The following is a 16,801-nucleotide window of genomic DNA, read 5'->3' as shown; positions in this document are numbered from 1 at the left end:
TCGCCTCTCAGCTGAGCGCCATCCGAGCCCGAGTGGCAGAGATCGATAATGTGGCCCATCAGAAGCTTGGCACTCTCTGTCTTTCCAGCGCCTGATTCACCGCTGTGGCACCAATGGGGGAGGTGAGGGCTGTAGCGAGACTGGTGATGCAGGAAGCAATGTGGTGGCTCGAACGGGTTGGTTTGATCGTCTTGTGATGATGAAAAGAGTGTGTGGACGATGACACAACGAGACGAGACTGAGCGGTGTGGAGGCAGTTCGGACCTGATGACACAGCACTGGCTGCATTGGTTGCGCACCATCGAGTGGTAGGCCTGGTCCGCAATGGCGTAGACGTGAGGCGCAGCCGCGGATTTGGGAATGTCATGGTACTGGTCCTTGATCTATGGGAGAGTTTATGGATCAGGCCAGCCGCAAGGACACGATGGCAACAAAAGCCACAACATGGGCGGGAAGACCCAGCAAACGCCAACCTGCTTGGTGTACAGAGGCAGGTCTTGAAAGGGGTTGATGGCCACCAGAATGTCACCAACATACGTCTAGCGGGTGAATGGGCAAGAAAGCCGGGGTAGGGGCATTGGCATTGGTGGGCTGCAGTGAGGGAAGACCGGGGAGCGGGGGGATGACAGTGTAGTAGTATATACCACAGGGGGAGGGAGGGGATGCGAGCACCAACGTAGATCTTGTTGGCAAAGTAGCGAGTCTTGAGCTCCTCCAGGAGAATGGAATCATCGAGATTGGCCAAGGAGGCCAGATCATCGACATCACCCTTGATCCAAGGCTTGGCACCAGCCTTGGCAGGACGAGCGGGAGCAGCCATTTCGAACCGTGCCTATGCACATACAACAGCAGCCGTGTCACTGTGAGTGTCAGAAGACAGCCAACTGGATGCGTCAACAAGCTTTGAGCACAGCCCTCTGATCAGCCAAAAGCATATGATCAGCGCCCCCTGCCCCCTCACCACCATCACAACAAGAAGAACACCAAGAGCTCAAGCCATAGCCCATTGAACCACTGGCCGGCAGGCACTGGCAGGCAGGGGGCAGTGGGCGCGACGTCCCAGAGACCTTTACCTTTGCGAACACGAACGAACAAAAGGGAGAAATGTACCAACAACAACAACAACAACCAACAACAACAACAACAACAACAACAGCAGTAGCAGTAGAGGCAAAGGAGCAGCGACAACAAGTTGGATATCAACAGCATTAAGTCAAGGGTGGGAGCGCTGTCTTGGACTAGCAGGTGCTGCACAAAGTGCCTTCTCTTAAACAAAAACGACGGTGATCGGAGTCACATCAAAAGTCCAACAAAGAAAAGCTGAGTATCATGCTACTAAATGTAAGAACATCGACTGGCACCACTGTTCTCGCTTGCGATACTTTTTGTATTGTCAAGGGACCAAAAAAAACCGTAGAAACATTCACAAAGCCAACGCAGCGCATCTCTAAGTAAAATACTTTGAATTTCCCAACTTAAAAGTAAAATACTTTCCTGTTGGCCTGAACTGACTGACACTTGTTGTTGTTGTTTGCTGCTGCGTTTCACCAAGCAAGGCCTCCAGCAAAAGCGACAGTGGGGGCTTGAGGGTGCGAGGTTGTTGTTGGGCATTGAAGGCCAGGGCTGCCATCCGGGCGGGGTGGGTTGAGTTGTCCCGGACTGCTTGGCAAAGTGAAAACCAGATTGGGTTGGCTAGCACCAAAAGCACGCTGGTGTCGAGGGAGGAAGCAAAAGGTTGCACAGGCTGCATCGACCACGCCATCATGGCGACGGCAGCGCTCTTTACAGCTCCGCTCAAGGTAATTTCTATCAGACGTATCATCCCCCAGCTGGTCTTGACCCATCGTTTGTTGTTCATGTCCCGGCCGGATCTTGTGGCTGCACTTTATGTGCTGTCTGGTTCGCGGGCTCTTTTCTTTGTTGGGATCGGACCGTGCTGACGCGTTGCGCATTCTTGTTTTTTTTTTTTTTTTTGGGGGGGGGGGGGGGGGGGTTTCCCCCGGGACCCCCCCAAAAACTGAACAAACAGGTCAAAACCCTGGCTAAACGTGTTGATGCCCCCCCCAAAAAATTGTCTGCCCTTGCTGGGAAACCCCCCATGCGCACTTTGGTCCGCAAGCTGCAAATCGAGGTCAGCCGCGCTGCGCTGCCTGTGCGCGCCACATCGCCATCTTGTTTCGATCACAAGAAATATTCGCCCACCATCACCGTTGGCCTCGATAGCTTGAGAAAGACATCCAAGAATTTGGCGCACTCAAAGAGCGGCTCAGGCGCTCGGTGGAGCGTGCGCAAGCCGAAGCGTCTTGGTGAGGACCTTCTCAGCTCGGTTCATCTGCCGACGGCACGACTATCCCTCATGAGCTGGTCTCGTGCATCAATCATTTCCCCCCTCCATCGTAGCGAAACTTTGAGCGATGCAACTCTGCGAGAGTTCATGATCGATCATCTCATCCGCGAAGGCCATTACACCACGGCCATGGCCCTGGCTGACCACAGCCAGGTCAAAGCCTTGTTAGACCAGGACACCTTTTGCCGTTTGCAGCCCGTTGTTCAGGCCCTTGAAAGCCATAATCTCGAGTCGGCCCTAGCTTGGTGTGCGGACCATGCTGCCGTGCTCGAGAAAAAGCGGAGTACCTTGCCCTTTAAGCTTCATGCCCAACGCTTTGTTCAGGTTTGAGCGTTTTTGTATGCGTCTGTTTTCTTAACCATGGTATGCAAGCAGCCCTCCTGACTCAGGGCCACCCTGGCTGCCACACCATGCAGCTGATTGAAAACGAGGACCTCGCCCAAGCCGTCGAGTATGCTCACAATCATCTGGCTCCATACGGCGAAGCAGTGCGTCATGACCACCGGCCCCCGATGCTCTGTTGGACGCTATCATCTGCCAGCGTTGGCTGCCCGTTTTATTCACAAAAGCTGCCACGTGTCTTCTTTGTCTTTTCCCTTAGCAAATGGTGGAAATATCAAGACTGATGATGCTTCTGTTGGCGCCCAAGGGCTCTGAAAGCGGCCGACGCCTTCTCGAGGTTCATTGCTTCGTTTTACTTATCCACGGGCCCACAGGACATGACCAGCTCGTCCAACCAAAGTGCCTTTCTTCTCACTGTGCGTGCTCTTTTCTTGTTTCTCCTTAGCCTTTTGTGAACGAGGAGCGGTGGCATGATCTGGTGGACCGGTTCCGGCGCAATGCCTTCGTCGTGCTTCAGGCCAATACGGGACCTGCCCCTTTAACTCTGCTTGCTTCGCTCGGTCTGGCCGGCCTACACACAGCTGCTTGTGCTCCAGGCAAATCAAGCGACTGCCCGGTGCGTGCGGCTTGGCTGACTAGATGGACACGCACGCCCCGGGCCTTCATGTGTGTCCCTGCTTGGCGTGCCAACGGCTTTACTTGCCTGACAATTCCACTGGTTATGGCTGGGTTTTGTCAGACTTGTTCGCCCCTGTTTCAGCACTTGGCCAAGCGTTTGCCCGTGGCGCTCCATACCCAAAGTGTGCTCGTTTGTCGGCTGAAAGGAGTGCGCATGGATGAAAACAATCCACCCATGGTTCTCCCCAACGGCAACGTTTACTCTCGAGAGGTCGGCGGCCCATCAACTGTCTGTACACCCCGCCGTCATGACCTGACCGCTCCTCATGGTTTGCACTTCTGATTTTCGCAGGGGCTGCGTGAAGAAGCCGCGGCGTCAGGTTCCTTCCGTGACCCCTTAACAGGCGACACCTTCTCCTTATCGCAAGCCACCCGCCTCTACGTGCTTTAGGCGTCTCCTTTGTTGGCAGGACGGTCGAATAAAAACTGCCTCATCCATAGTCCTCTCGCTGCTGTGCGGCGAGTTTTCCCGTCAGTGCTCGAGTTGGGTCCAAAGCAGCCCAAATTCATTGGTCTTTCACCCGTCGTTGCCTATTCCAACCGTGTGCCAAGAGCTGCGCAGCCACCTCTCGTTGCTTCGACTATGGTGCTCTGCACCACCTCCACAAAATAAACTACATTATTCCAAACCCCCTCACTGATGTCGCGGCGGATGGAGCGACCAGTTCACGTGTAAGCTGTGTTGCGTTGTGTGTGTGTGTGTGTGTGTGTGTGTGTGTGTGTGTGTGTGTGTGTGTGTGTGTGTGTGTGTGTGTGTGTGTGTGTGTGTGTGTGTGTGTGTGTGTGTGTGTGTGTGTGTGTGTGTGTGTGTGTGTTGCTCGTCTTCTCGTCATTTCCCGGACTAGACCTTTGCAGCTGGATCAGAGGCCTGTTGAGCGTTTTGCGACCTTTTGGAACCGAGAACATGAGTGATTGGGGTACGTGTTTGAGGGCTTCTTGGGTCATCTATGCAGGGTGTGGTGGAGAAGGAATGCTGCAGCTTTGCAAGCAGCCCCGCCTTCGCGCTTATGGGATTGATTGACCAACAGACGCTTCCGATTTTGAGGCCGAGGCTGCCGAGGTGGAGGAGAAGCCCAAGTGGGATGATGAGGAGCCCGGGGCTGCCGAGCCGGTGCGTCCAAATATTTCGTGTCATCTCATGTTTTCCCGCCCATTCATCTCTCTCCTCGCTATTCACTGACTGTGGCTCCCTTATCGATCGATGACGGCACGGAGATGATCACAGACGACCCAAGAGCTGGTCCCTGCTTCCAAGCCTCCTAGCAAGTATAATGACATGGATCGCGAGGAGCTTTTGCAAGTCATCGCTCGCCTTGAGGCTCGTACGTCCACGGCCTGGGCAATCCCACTCCAGTCATTCTTGTGCCGCCGGCTTTTTTTTTTTTTTTTTTTAACCACAGCTCACGCTTGCTGCCATGCCAAAAACTGCGTTCTGGTATCTGTTCCCAGAGGGCCCGACACAGAAGAAGGCTCCCAAGAAGAAGAAACTGAAGCAAATCCTGGCCGAGCGTGAGGCTGCCGAGGCCGCGCGCGCCGAAGAACTGGTATATTGATGTGTTAGGCTTGCCGTTCTGCTCTCTTGCACCATCATGCACACTCTCACACTTTCCTCTTCAATAACAGGCTCAGGCCGAACAGGAATTGACGCCCGAGGAACGCGCTGCTGCCAAAATTGTTGAGCGCCGGTTAGTTAAACGTGCACCACTTACCTCCTTTGCATTCTGTCTGTGCGTGGAGGGGCGAGTGGGTCTTTTTCCGTGGATTGCACGGCTTTCTCCCCCGCCCTCCCCCCCCCCCCCCTTTTTTTTAAACAATCCATTTGTGCTGTGCAGGCAGGTGGAAGAGTCTCACATGGATGCCGCAAAGGACCTTTTTGGTGGCGACGAAGAAGGTCAGCCAGAGCGCGGCAGCGTCCACGGCTGCAGACTTTTGTTCTTCCGTGTCTTGCTCGCTTTCGTGCCTCACCACCCTGCCGTTGGACTGCTCAGAGGAGGAAGTTGTGCTTTTTGAGGCCATGCAGCCCAAGACCAAGGTCAGTCTGCCCCCTTGTCTCTGCAACCGTGCTCATCTGTCCACAGACTGCAGCCACACTCACTGCTGCATCATCTGTAGGAGGATTTCGAAAAGTTTGCTCGTGCCATTGTGAAGAAGGCTCGCAAATACGACGTGAGTCGCTTCTGTGCGTGGGAACGACCCGCGTACCCATCATGCTCATGCACCATTACATGTGTACAACAGGTCTCTCCCCACTACCTGGACTTTGTGGACGCCCTCTTCCGTGACCTTCTCGAGAGTACGAATCATACGCTAAAATCAGTCTTACACCGTGCTTTGATATCTCGCCCGTGAGGAGTATTTGTGTTTGGCATCCGGTGCCTGTCTTTCACTCTGGCTTTGCGCAGATGCTTCCTCGGAGAAAATTCGCCAAGCCATTAAATCGGTCAACGTGCTGGCCAACGAGAAGGCCAAGACTGAGAAGAACAAGAAGACGAAATCCAAGCCGAAGAAAGCGCAGATCCAGGCCAGCCGTGTATGTTGCCCGGTTCTAATTTTGATGCTCCCTCATTTTCCTTGCCTCTCACGCGTATTCCCCTCATCGCACACCATTTCCCGTCACACACCTGGCAGGGAGCGGCTTCGTCAGTGGCCGGTTTCCTTGATGGCGATGGTTACGGTGACGACTACGGAGATGATCTCGATTTCATGTAAACTGGCCGATGCACCACCTTAGCTTTCTGTCTCAATTTTGGGTGAGTGGGTCGGCTGGCACTTGGCCTCGTTGGCGAAGCCAGCTCGCACTCACAATCAAAAAAAAAAGAAGAAGAAGAATGTTTTGATGAACTTGAAAACAATTGCTCAGACAGACAACCATGTCCTTGCAAACTCAAGAAGAACGAAACAAAAATTGAAATGGTGTCTCCATGGTCTCATGGGTCTCGCCAAAGTTCAATCACACATGCTCCGCAACTCGATCCGCACACACACAAAGACGAACTGATTCTAGAAGTAGAGCTGCTGAATTTCGTCAAATGTTCGCGCTTTCTTCACTGGTGACCACTTGCCCGGCTATGGATGTGCGAAAGTTGATCATGCATCGAGTAAGACAAGGTGAAACCCATCAACCCCGTCTCCAGGCCGGTGTTAACACGACGACGGATACAAACCTTGCGTGCAGTGGTCGACTTGGCATCTTTAGAAGCACCCGGCGAATGGCAAATCTTCCAGGATTTCGGTTTGGCCCCAAGAACCTGCCGATGGGGTGCAGGCATACCACGTTGAGTTGAAACAAGGATAGGAGGACTGGCCAACAGTGTTCATTCAAGGCATACCGGTGAGGGAAAGTCGGTCAAGCTCGGCTGGCATTTGGTGCGCACACCTGGCGCAGTCGCTGAGATAGCTCCTGAGCCTGCCCGAGAGCTCTTTGATTTAGTAGTCGTGGTGGAACGGCCTTGATTAGTAACTTCCTGAAGTCCGAAACGCTTGGTCGCAGGCAGGCCACTTTTTGTGGGCGCCTGTCCCCTTGATGAATGAGTCGAGGGTTTGCGCAAGGAAGATTGACGCGTGGGTTGGCGCGAGCACGGTAGTGCTGTACCAGGCTTTTGAAGCTTGGACGACTGTGGCTGGCGCTGTGCTCGGTTCTGAGAAACGGTTTGCACAGCTTGTGTCTCTGCTGAAGCCTCGGCCTCGGCGCGCGCTGGAGATGTGTCTGCTGCATTTCTCATATGGCCCTGGTGAGGTGTGGAATTAGAGGCGGATCCATCGCGCGGCGGGGTGTGGACAATGGGCGCTAGCCCCAGGCTGGGGACGGCCGGCACCACTGAGCGCAGGGTTTGTGCTCGCAAGCGTGCAAGGACGTCTGCACTCTCTGCGGCCGCCTTTTCCACGTTGATCACATCAATGGCAGGAGCAACACCATGCTGCATAGCGGTTCGACTGCGGGCGGGTCGCCGTGTAGGTTGTGCAAGGCCGGAGGCACGCGACGGGCCGGGTGCGCGAGGCAAGCGAGAGCTAGGCGCCGGAATGTGTGACTTGGGAGGGGCTACCGACTCTTCAGATGGGCTATCATCGTGATCCGCCGCCACAGGTGCAGCATCCTCCTGCGATGCTTCTCTCTCCTCATTCCAGCCACTTTGGAGCTCGTGGCGCACAACAGCCATGCCCTTTATGACCTCACGGTCCGTAATTGAGCCAAAGAAGATCTCGTCGTCCTCTTCGTCGTCGTCATCCTCCTCCTCATCGCTTGCCTCACCATTTCCGCTGGCTTTCTTCGTGTCGCCCCGGGCAACTGTTGCCTTGCCATCCTCCTCAGCGCTCACGTGCTGTGCCTTGGGGTGCGTTTCGGCGATGCTTAAAGAAGCAATGGCACAGATTGGCATCTGTCCGTCGTGGTCCTGATGGACGCGCAATAAGCGCTGGTGTTTGGTCGTTGAGGGGCACACCGAGGATGGTCGTGATGGCCGTGGAGTAAACGCCCCTATATGCATCACCAACGCGATATGGGAGCCAATTGGTCGAGTCAAAGGAGCGTCATTCTGTACACTGCGCCTCCAGCCAGGCGTTGGGGTACGTACCACGAATAGCCATGTTTGGGGTAGGCGGTACCTCTACGAGCTCACAGGCGAGCTTCTCCTGAACTGTACACGGGCCAAAAAAAACCTCGTCCTCAGACTCTGAATCCGATGACACCAGGACGTCTTCGGGTTCACTTGAGCGCAAGTTCTGTGCAACGTCAGCAGGGGTGGTCTGTGCCTTTGAGGCGGCTATGAGCTCCTTGGGGTTTGAATTCAAAGTTGTGTTTGATTGATCGTTTGTTTGGTTGGTTTTTTGTTTGTTTTCAACAACACAAGGCACAGAGGATAATTGTGAGACGACGTGCCAGCCACCGAGCACCTGAGCCAGGCTTGGTAACGCACCTTTTGAGGACTTGCAGGATTGGCTTCCTCAAAACAGATCAGGTCCTGGTCCTCTGAAAGCGACTCGGCCGCAGGCAGGGTTGGAGGTGCCAAAAAGTCTGCTAGATCTAGCAAAGCACCTTCGACAATAGGCTCGTCTTTGTATGCAGGGAGGGGCAGGGGTTGGTTTTGGGGGCAGACCATCAGTCTTGATTGAAGCACGGAAAGGGACACGCGCTTGGACGGGGAGGTGGGGGGTGGGTTCGGCAGACGAGACGTTCAACTCACCTCGCACTGCAGCATGGCCTCCGTCAAGCGACAGATCACTCCAATCGTCACTCTCGTCCATTTTGCTTCAGGGTCAAAACACCACAGTCCCACTCCTATGATGTTGTCCTTTCTGGCAAATAGAAGGCTCCAGGGTCGCTGCCGTCAATAGTTCTGCGTGAACCTTCAAGATCCCACTTGCAAAAAGGAGAGAGAGAGAGTGTGTGTGTGTGGCGTCTTGATTTGTCAGTCAAGACGGTGGATTTAAATTTTGGCGGTTTTGGTTATCCATAAACTAAAAGCCATCTCTCCAATTTAATATTTAACCACAACAGCATCGACCAGTGATCCGCAGCGGCGGATGGCAGCGGGTGGCAGCGGTTGGGCGGCCGGACACACGGCACCGGTATCGGACTCAGGCACACGGACGATATTTTGGTGTGCTTGAGTTTACGGTTATTACCGCCAGTATGACGGCCCTGGTGGAGCGATCGGCGGCCATTTTTGGACTCGAGTATCCGGTCTGTCGCGTCGGCTCTCTCGCGCATCGACGGCAGCTGAAGGGGGTTGTTGTTGTTGTTGTTTTTATGGAGGGGTATTTTTCAGGTCGCTCTCCTTCTCATGTTCTCGTGCCATGGCATGGGTTTGCCCAGGCCAAAGCCTTGACAGCGCTCGCTGAAAAGCAGGGGTCTGCCGAAGATGAAGGGGATGTCATCAGCTTTGCCGTCGCCACCAACTCGGCTCGGCACGAAAATCAGGTTGGAGGCCGGTGCATGAACAACATGTCTCTCTGTGCAGAGCGTGAATCGACTTAGCCTGGGTCTCATTCGAGTGCGTGGACGACTTTGGTCAACTTTGATGGTTTAGATCCATGTTGTTGATTTTTTCGACGAGACAGATCAGGTGGAAAGCCAGTATGCGGCTTTTCCGCACGGGCCAGTGCGGTACGTCTTCTGGCCGAGGGTCCTGCTCAGGCAAGCCTAAATTCTGTGTGTATCTAATCCTGTCTGAATCGGGAACCCAAAAAAGACTCCTGGCAGGCCATCCGCGAGAGCAACTCTTGCTTGCGAGCATCTACTATGACCCCAGTACGCCCTAATCTCTTCCTGCTGACGCTTTGCTTTGCCTCGACAACGATGGTATTTTTCGCGTGAACCTCGCTCGACCTGGATAACTCGAGGCTTGGCCCCTTGCCTTTGTTTGAAGGTGATCAGCAAACCCATGCTGCCCTCGAGCGACTCGAACCTTGTGCGGATCCAGACTCTCCCGCGCGGCTTTCCGCAACCCACACCGTCCTCTCTCTGCCCTCGGCGCCGCTCAGGTTCGTCCTTGATACTCTCTCTTGACAGAGCTTGAGGTGACAAGAAAAAATTTTCCCATCCTTTCTGATTTATTTTTAATTTTTCTTGCTGCGTGAGACTTTCATCTTCCCCGTGACTCACCGACCCGCGTGCCCACCAGCTTGGCCTGGACTCCCTCGGGGGATGGTCTAGCTGTGCTCTTGCAGGATCGCGTCATCGTCCTCGATTCAATCAACCACAAGGCAAGGCAGCTTGCAACCAACATCAGGGGGTCATCTAGACCCCCACAATGGCCTGCATACAAGTCCACGCAGTTGCCTCACTAGCGTCCGTCCAACAACAGGAGAAGCACGTTTGTACTTGGGGCAAAGATTTACTGGCGGATGACTGGCATGCTCCTGCAGTGGCGGGCACCATCGGCTGGTCGCCCCATCGCCCGTGCGTTTCTTGACCCTAATGTCACAAGTTGCGCCTTGACCTTGACTCCTTTGCTTTGTCTCATTTTGATTCATGGTGTCGATCTTCCTTCTTTACCACCACAGGGATGCTGTTTATGTCGGCAAGGGCTCAGCCTTGGCTTGCCTCAACCTCGCGACAAATGAGTTGGTGCCAATGCCCATGCCTAATTAAAATGTACAAAGCAGACACCTCATTCATACGGGGCGCGCTTTGTGCTACCTTGCAGGGTACAGTTTGAAATCCCACATTGCCATTCACAGAGCGTTGTAGCCATCGACTTTAATGAAAGCGCTCAGGTTCGGCCCGGTGCCAGTCATGGCACTATCCCCGTGTATATAAAAAGCAAAGCGCTGTGTTATGGACAGCATTGTTCTCACCTGCAAGGTTAAGCTCATAATCCCCTCCCAATGCCTCGCCTACAGTACGACATGGTTACGGGTGGACACGACGGCCTCGTCAAGTTTTGGGATGTTCGAAGCCTGGCCCGGCCGGTCTATCAAATGCGCCAACATTCACACTGGCATGTTTTTGGGGAATTTTTTTTTCTTGACTTTCTCACCCAGGCCACCTTGGCTCTCATGAAGATGAGTGAACGGTGTTCAAAGGCATCGTGCTCACTCGTTAATCATTTGTTCTTCATGCACTTAGGACGACGAGCGCGCGCTATAATCCGTTCCACGAACGTTTGGTGTTGACGTCGGGCACAGATGGGCGCGTGTTGTTGACCAATGCACCTATCATCTCTTCTGCCCTCTCCTATGAGCGAGGTAGGCGCTGCAACCGCCCTAGCGTAGGAGCTGTGCTACATCTAACATTTTGTCATGTCCCTCAGGAGAGTCTGATGACAGTGAGCTGACGGAAGGCCAGCGCCAGGCAAGGCACATGTTGAGCAAACCCGGCACAGTGGCCATCTATGAAGAACATGAAGACAGGTTGGTGACCACGCTCTTGCGACAGCAGCAACCTTCTTTGAATTACACCCCTGCCTGCTCTGACGTTGATTGGCGATGCTGCTTGCGCGCCTGCTTCTCGCTTCTCGCTCATTACGTTTGTGTGGTAGTGTCTCAGCACTGACGTGGCATCGAGGAGATGCATGGACCTTTGCTTCACTATCGTGTGATGGGCGCTTAAGTATATGCCGAGTGCCTGATGATATCAAGTTTAGCATCTTACTTTGAGAAAACGCTCTTCCCGTGTACACGCCAAATTGAGTCAGGTTTCAGGATTTCATCACCGCCAATCAAACTTCCCCAATCAAAGCCAAAATAAAGAAGCAACATCATCAAATGCGAGAGCACGAGATGGAGCACTTCAGAATGTAAACCTTTTCGATTGACAGGCCTTCGAAAACAAACAGACCAGCCATGCAAGGACAGCGAGTTCGAGCATCAAAACACAAGCAACTAAACAAGCGCAACAGCAAACAAGGATAGCGGATTAAAAGAGTTCATATGCACGATTAAAGAGGCCCAGGAACTGCAAAATGACACAGGACAGGACTGGTAGAACAAGGTGAAGCGGCCGCATGACTCTTGCGCGACGCATTGTTGATCAAATCCACAAGTGCACCACAACTGACGACAAACAGGAAGAAAAAGGCGGGGGCAACGGATGACATTGAGCCTGATCAAATCAATACAAACAAACACCATTAAACCTCATCAGTTGGGTGAGCGCCAGAGTATTCGCGGCAGTGTACGCAAGCGCGTGTCGCTCAAGAGACATGCGCCTCCTTTTTGGTTATCCTTGTTCAAATTTCGCTCCGTTTTGAATCGCATAGTTTTCCTTTTGATACCGTTTGTTGATGTTGTGAGTTTGGTGCTGAGGGCATCTCAACGGCCATCATCACCTCCCAAGGAGTGGCCGTGAAAATCTGACAGTGCCTGCACTGTGGCCGGGTCGTAAGGCAGGACCGACTTGCGACGAACGCCGCTACGCGAAGAGGTGGCCTCCATCTTGACTGGGCCGTGCATTTGACCATCGCCCTCGTGGTAGTGCACCTCCACCTCCACCAAATCGACCTGAGCCGACAAAGGATTCTGCTTGGCGATAGAGGTCAGCTTGTCCCACACTGAAGCGCGATTCTTGAGAGCCTTCTGGCGCTGCTCTTGATCGGCTTCGTAGGTGGCCACACACTTGTCATAAGCAGTGCTGTCGCACTCACTCAAAGTGCGCAGCGCGTTGAAGACAAGACCATTGATTGCGCGGTTCCAGTGTGACTTGGAAGTCTTGTGCAGCGCCGGGTAAATAATGGGCATGATCTAATACAACATGGAGAGGAAAATTGGTGAATTGGGGGTTAAAGGCAAAGTTTGCGAGCCGAGAGTCAAACAGAAAAGCACACAAGCACATGTTTGCCAGCAAAGCAAAGCCAAGCATCGCACCGCATTGATGTTCTCCTTGGCGAGAGTGAGCAAGTAATCGTTCTGGAAAAAGTAAAGCGCCCGCTCGGCGACCTGGAAGTGATGGCTTGAGACACAAGCAGCCAGCTGTTGAAAGAGCTCCACGTGAATCTTGGCAAATTCCTCTTTCTCCATGACGTCGACAATCTCTTCCATCTCGTTAAGCAAAAGCACCTCCTTGGGGCTGTTGAGCTTGGGCCAAAAGTCAAGCAGGCCCTGCACCACAGCTTCAGTCAGGGTTGGATCTTTTTCCAAAAACTGCACCACACAATATGAAAGCTGTGGATGGTAGGTTCCAACGCTCTTGGGCTTGTGAAGGGGCACCAACACCTTGAGCAAAAAATTCTTGTGCTCCTCTTTCAGGGGAAGAGCAAAGCCATTGATGATAGAGCCCAGGATTTCGAGCAGCTCGGCAATACCATTGTGGTGCTCAGTTTCGTAAATAAACTGCAAGAAAATGTTGTTAACGGAGCGACGGATAAAGCCACGCAGCGACAGAAATTTGCCATAGATGCGATGCAGAGTCGTCTTCAAAAAGTCACGCTCGCGGGGATCTTCGCTGTCAAACAATGCCAGCAGGTTGGTCACAAAGCGCTGATCGATGTATCGTTTGGCTGTGGGGATCTGTTTTACAAGTGCACACACCGTGAGCATCAGGTATGTGGAGACAAGAGAACTCCAAAAATAAACAAACGTTTGAGAGCAAAGCATCAAAACACACACACACACACACACACACACACACACACACACACACACACACACACACACACACACACACACACACACACACACACACACACACACACACACACACACACACCTGCAACTCTGGGCTCTCCAAGAATCGGAGGAAAATCTCATAAACGAGCTGGAGATGAGGCCATGCAACCTCGAGCGTCGGTTCGTCCTCTTCCGGGTCGAAAAGGGCGGCGTTGGGATCGAGAGGAGGGGCAAGTGTGCGAAACAAGTTTGTAGAGAACATGTTCACAATCTCAGGATAAAATTCCTCTTGCAGCACCTACTCGCGAGACCGAAAATGAGGCGTTGTTTCTTAGGCTTCTGCGAGTTCAAGGTGTGAATATCGCGCGCTCTGCGGCATGATCATCGTCTATACCTTGCGGCTGCTGGTAATATACTCCAAAATTTCGTTCAAGGCAGCGCGCTTCACTTCCTTTGATTTGAGGTCTGACAGGGCCTCCGTGAAGTCGAAGACAGCACAACATTGTTGCAGCTAAAGCAATAAGCAAGCGCATATCCCAACAGTCAATAACTGTCACCTCGCCAATACTGGCTGCCGTAGAGGGCAGAGAAACCGGCGGAAAAAGGAGAAGAGAAGCAAGCTGCACAGAGGAGCATGGCCTGCTTGGCTGGTAGAGCCTGACCTTGTCAATGAACAGTTGTGGGCGATCACGAGCCGCTGCATCCTTGAGCGACGTGAGCTTGGTCAGCTCACGCTTCTGAGTGGACCTGAAGCGAGACGAGCCTTGGCTAAAGAGGAGAGAATAAGCGCCACCAAGCCAAACAGGCACATACATGATTGGTAACAAGAGAGAGATTGGTGTCATGAGAAGCGACCGAACACATCAGAGTGACACGCACCGGTTCTCCTTCTTCACGACAGGAATGCGGTCAACATCAAGCTTGGAGCCGTATGCGACCGGAGGCGCAGCCGGCTGCTTGCCAGCCTTTTTGCCGTGAATCGACTTGCGAATGCCCAAACCCTGCCGTCACATCAAAGCAAGTGAGGACGAGGAAAGCGAGGCACTGCAAGGCAAGTCACGACAATACCCAACAAAAGGCTCAACGCCAAGTATTCGAAGAAGAAGAAGAAGAAAAAAGGCGTGTGGCAGACTAGTTGGCGCTCAAGACCACCCGAATGGGAAAGCGAGAGGGTGCAGAGGTACGTGGTCACAGGGCAACACGGCTCGACAAAATGGAGGAAGAGAAGAAGCGAGGAAGAAGGTCGGCACTACCGTATCGAACGACTCAAGACGCGCGCATTAAAAAAAAAAAATTCTCTCTTTTGTTGTGATTGGAATGCTAGTGGAAGGGCATGCCTCCTCCTCCCTCACCACCGGCAGCGATGCCATTGGCATGACCAAGCCATCAGTGCCAACAAGAGCATGGGACAGCCATGGCACTCGCACAGAAGCATCGAGGCAGCGACCAACCTTCTTCGCCATCTTGTTGGCTCGATGGGGTTCACACACAGACGCACACAGACACACACACTGCTCTGTGACTGCTGTTGAGCGGGGACCGAGAGAGACGGGGAGGGGAACAAAAAGCAAATCGGTCAAGAAATGACAGACGGCAGTCGTTTGAGAGATGGCGGGCTGGAAGGCGAGGGGCGAGAGAGATGAGGGGCAAGGATAAAGAAAACGAGAGAATACAAGGGGGAAACAATAGGTCGCAGAGGTACGAGGCGCGGAAAGGCACAGAGAGAGAGAGAGAGTGAGAGAGAGACTTGGCTTTGTCAGTTTGGCGTTGTTGTGTGTGGGAAGGGGTGTTTCTTTTGTTTTCAAAGGTGACACTCAAGCGGTGACAATGACTATCAAATAGGAATGAAAAGTGCTTGTTCAAACAATACAGATTTTCTCACAAAGCCAGTCTCCTCGTCGGCCAGAACGAATCATGGGTAACTGTGTTGATGGTCACACTACTGGCTCAAGCTGCTTTTGACAATGGCCAAATGTCAGACAAATCAAGTCTGCGGTATGGCACACATCGGACAGGCAAGAGTACGCCATGCTCCAATCCGCTGTTTAGGACACAGCTCTGCCGTCACACATGGATCAAGATCAACCAGCCCAAAAAAGGTTCCTTGATCCCATGTGGTGGTCATAATCAATGAGGTGTTTGAGCCAGACAAGTAACCCCACGCACCTGTGCGAAAATTCAGTGCCCAAACATTGTAAATAAACTTAACGTGTGAACCTCCAACCCTGACATCAGAATCACGGCTGGACACGCAGAACAAGTCTGAAAAACAGGTCAATCTCAATGGCTTCTATCAACACCCTACGCCAAGCTCGCTGAAGAAAGCCTTTTGCTCGCTGTGTCATCACTGCCATGCGAACGCTACGACCTACATGCGATATCAAGCCTGCGTCGCTTGTCAAGATCGTGATTGCGTGCTCTCTATGTACAGATAAAGGTTGGGACGATAAGATCAGCAATTTGCAGTAAGAAGGTTGTCAACACGGGCATAACGGTTCCCTGGTCACACCTGACACGTGAACAACAAGGCAAAGCACATGCCCTTGGCTCCATCAACTAAAGTATCTTGGAGAAGGCCAACAGTAGCGGGAGAAGGCCAACGGCAAGTTTCGACCCGTGGGCACGGATTCCATCTTCAACAAGGTTGTCAACCGCGCTCTGCTCAAGCAACAGCAGCCCCATATTGCCCACTTGCTACAGGCCAGTCCAGAGCTGGCCGTCGGAGTCAAGGACGGCATTTCAGCAGCGGTTGGCATGGCCTTTGGTGAGCTTCAAGCCTGTGAGTCTACCCCGGGCTGGACCATGCTCTCCCTCGATTTCAAGAGTGTCTTCAACTACACCGACCGAGCACGGCTGCACGAGATTGTGGCCGACAAGGTCCCTGGCCTCTTGCGCGCCTTTGAACGACACTATGCTCGACCCACTACCCACTGCATTGTCGACAAGTTCTTCAAGGTCATTGACATTGATGTTGGCCAAGGCATTGTGCAGGGCAACGAGCTATCGCCCTTCTTCTTTGCCCTGTACTCCTGTGAGGTCCTCGGCCTCCTCGACGCCACCACTGACTACCGCTGCAAGGTCATCAAATACCTCGACGACATTGTACTGATGGGTCCCGCGGAGGACGTGGCGGCCGACGTGGAGATTGTCAAGGCTCGTGCAGAGTCTGCTGGCCTTCATCTGCAGCCCAGTAAGAGCCGCTTCTACATGCCTCGCCACCATCCCGCTTCCATCACTGCTATCAAGTCTGTCTTACCAGATGCCGTGCGCGAGACGGCCAACACGGGCATGACGGTCTTGGGAACGCCGATTGGCCGTCGCGAGTGGATGAAGAAGCAGCTGAACGACAAGGCAAAGCACATTGCTGGCAAGCTCAATGACATGCTGACG

At 53.2% G+C, this 16,801-nt stretch overlaps 6 protein-coding genes across 6 annotated transcripts in view; 3 read left to right on the top strand and 3 right to left on the bottom strand.

The window, feature by feature from the left end:
- Positions 1-1,762, bottom strand: part of MONBRDRAFT_32425 (uncharacterized protein) — a gene marked incomplete at its 5' end in the record, with an annotated part of 6,335 nt that extends 4,573 nt beyond the window's left edge. The window contains 4 exons of the mRNA XM_001745750.1: positions 300-383; positions 474-539; positions 677-832; positions 1,517-1,762. Of these exons, the coding sequence (XP_001745802.1) occupies positions 300-383; positions 474-539; positions 677-832; positions 1,517-1,762 (552 nt within the window). The remainder of the gene's footprint in view (positions 1-299; positions 384-473; positions 540-676; positions 833-1,516) is intronic.
- A 336-nt stretch (positions 1,763-2,098) lies between these two features.
- On the top strand, positions 2,099-6,076 carry MONBRDRAFT_25446 (uncharacterized protein; the record flags this gene model as incomplete). Its single annotated transcript, XM_001745886.1, has 16 exons — positions 2,099-2,671; positions 2,764-2,835; positions 3,135-3,305; positions 3,429-3,578; positions 4,033-4,174; positions 4,213-4,284; positions 4,396-4,478; positions 4,593-4,689; positions 4,817-4,911; positions 4,991-5,052; positions 5,200-5,258; positions 5,356-5,399; positions 5,480-5,533; positions 5,606-5,660; positions 5,770-5,897; positions 5,996-6,076. 16 exons carry the CDS (start codon positions 2,099-2,101, stop codon positions 6,074-6,076), a joined length of 1,938 nt encoding a protein of 645 aa, XP_001745938.1.
- A 291-nt stretch (positions 6,077-6,367) lies between these two features.
- MONBRDRAFT_25445 (uncharacterized protein) lies at positions 6,368-8,463 on the bottom strand (the record flags this gene model as incomplete). The annotated part of the gene is made up of 5 exons (XM_001745749.1): positions 6,368-6,433; positions 6,532-6,615; positions 6,697-7,841; positions 7,939-8,086; positions 8,281-8,463. 5 exons carry the CDS (start codon positions 8,461-8,463, stop codon positions 6,368-6,370), a joined length of 1,626 nt encoding a protein of 541 aa, XP_001745801.1.
- A 2,230-nt stretch (positions 8,464-10,693) lies between these two features.
- Positions 10,694-11,510, top strand: MONBRDRAFT_32424 (uncharacterized protein; the record flags this gene model as incomplete). The annotated part of the gene is made up of 4 exons (XM_001745885.1): positions 10,694-10,881; positions 10,935-11,053; positions 11,119-11,218; positions 11,347-11,510. 4 exons carry the CDS (start codon positions 10,694-10,696, stop codon positions 11,462-11,464), a joined length of 525 nt encoding a protein of 174 aa, XP_001745937.1. The 3' UTR covers positions 11,465-11,510.
- A 301-nt stretch (positions 11,511-11,811) lies between these two features.
- Positions 11,812-14,874, bottom strand: MONBRDRAFT_37074 (uncharacterized protein; the record flags this gene model as incomplete). Its single annotated transcript, XM_001745748.1, has 7 exons — positions 11,812-12,547; positions 12,671-13,312; positions 13,512-13,709; positions 13,806-13,922; positions 14,074-14,179; positions 14,291-14,412; positions 14,764-14,874. The coding sequence occupies 7 exons, from the start codon at positions 14,872-14,874 to the stop codon at positions 12,119-12,121; spliced, it is 1,725 nt and encodes a 574-aa protein (XP_001745800.1). The 3' UTR covers positions 11,812-12,118.
- A 1,291-nt stretch (positions 14,875-16,165) lies between these two features.
- MONBRDRAFT_8231 (uncharacterized protein) overlaps positions 16,166-16,801 on the top strand; it is a gene marked incomplete at both ends in the record, with an annotated part of 20,911 nt that continues 20,275 nt past the window's right edge. The window contains one exon of the mRNA XM_001745884.1: positions 16,166-16,705. Coding sequence (XP_001745936.1) covers positions 16,166-16,705 — 540 coding nt within the window. The remainder of the gene's footprint in view (positions 16,706-16,801) is intronic.

The sequence above is a fragment of the Monosiga brevicollis genome, genomic scaffold, assembly GCF_000002865.3.
Source record: "Monosiga brevicollis MX1 MONBRscaffold_10 genomic scaffold, whole genome shotgun sequence".
Taxonomy (NCBI): domain Eukaryota; class Choanoflagellata; order Craspedida; family Salpingoecidae; genus Monosiga; species Monosiga brevicollis.
Note: the sequence above shows the minus strand (reverse complement) of the source record. Positions and strands in the feature narration are given on the sequence as shown.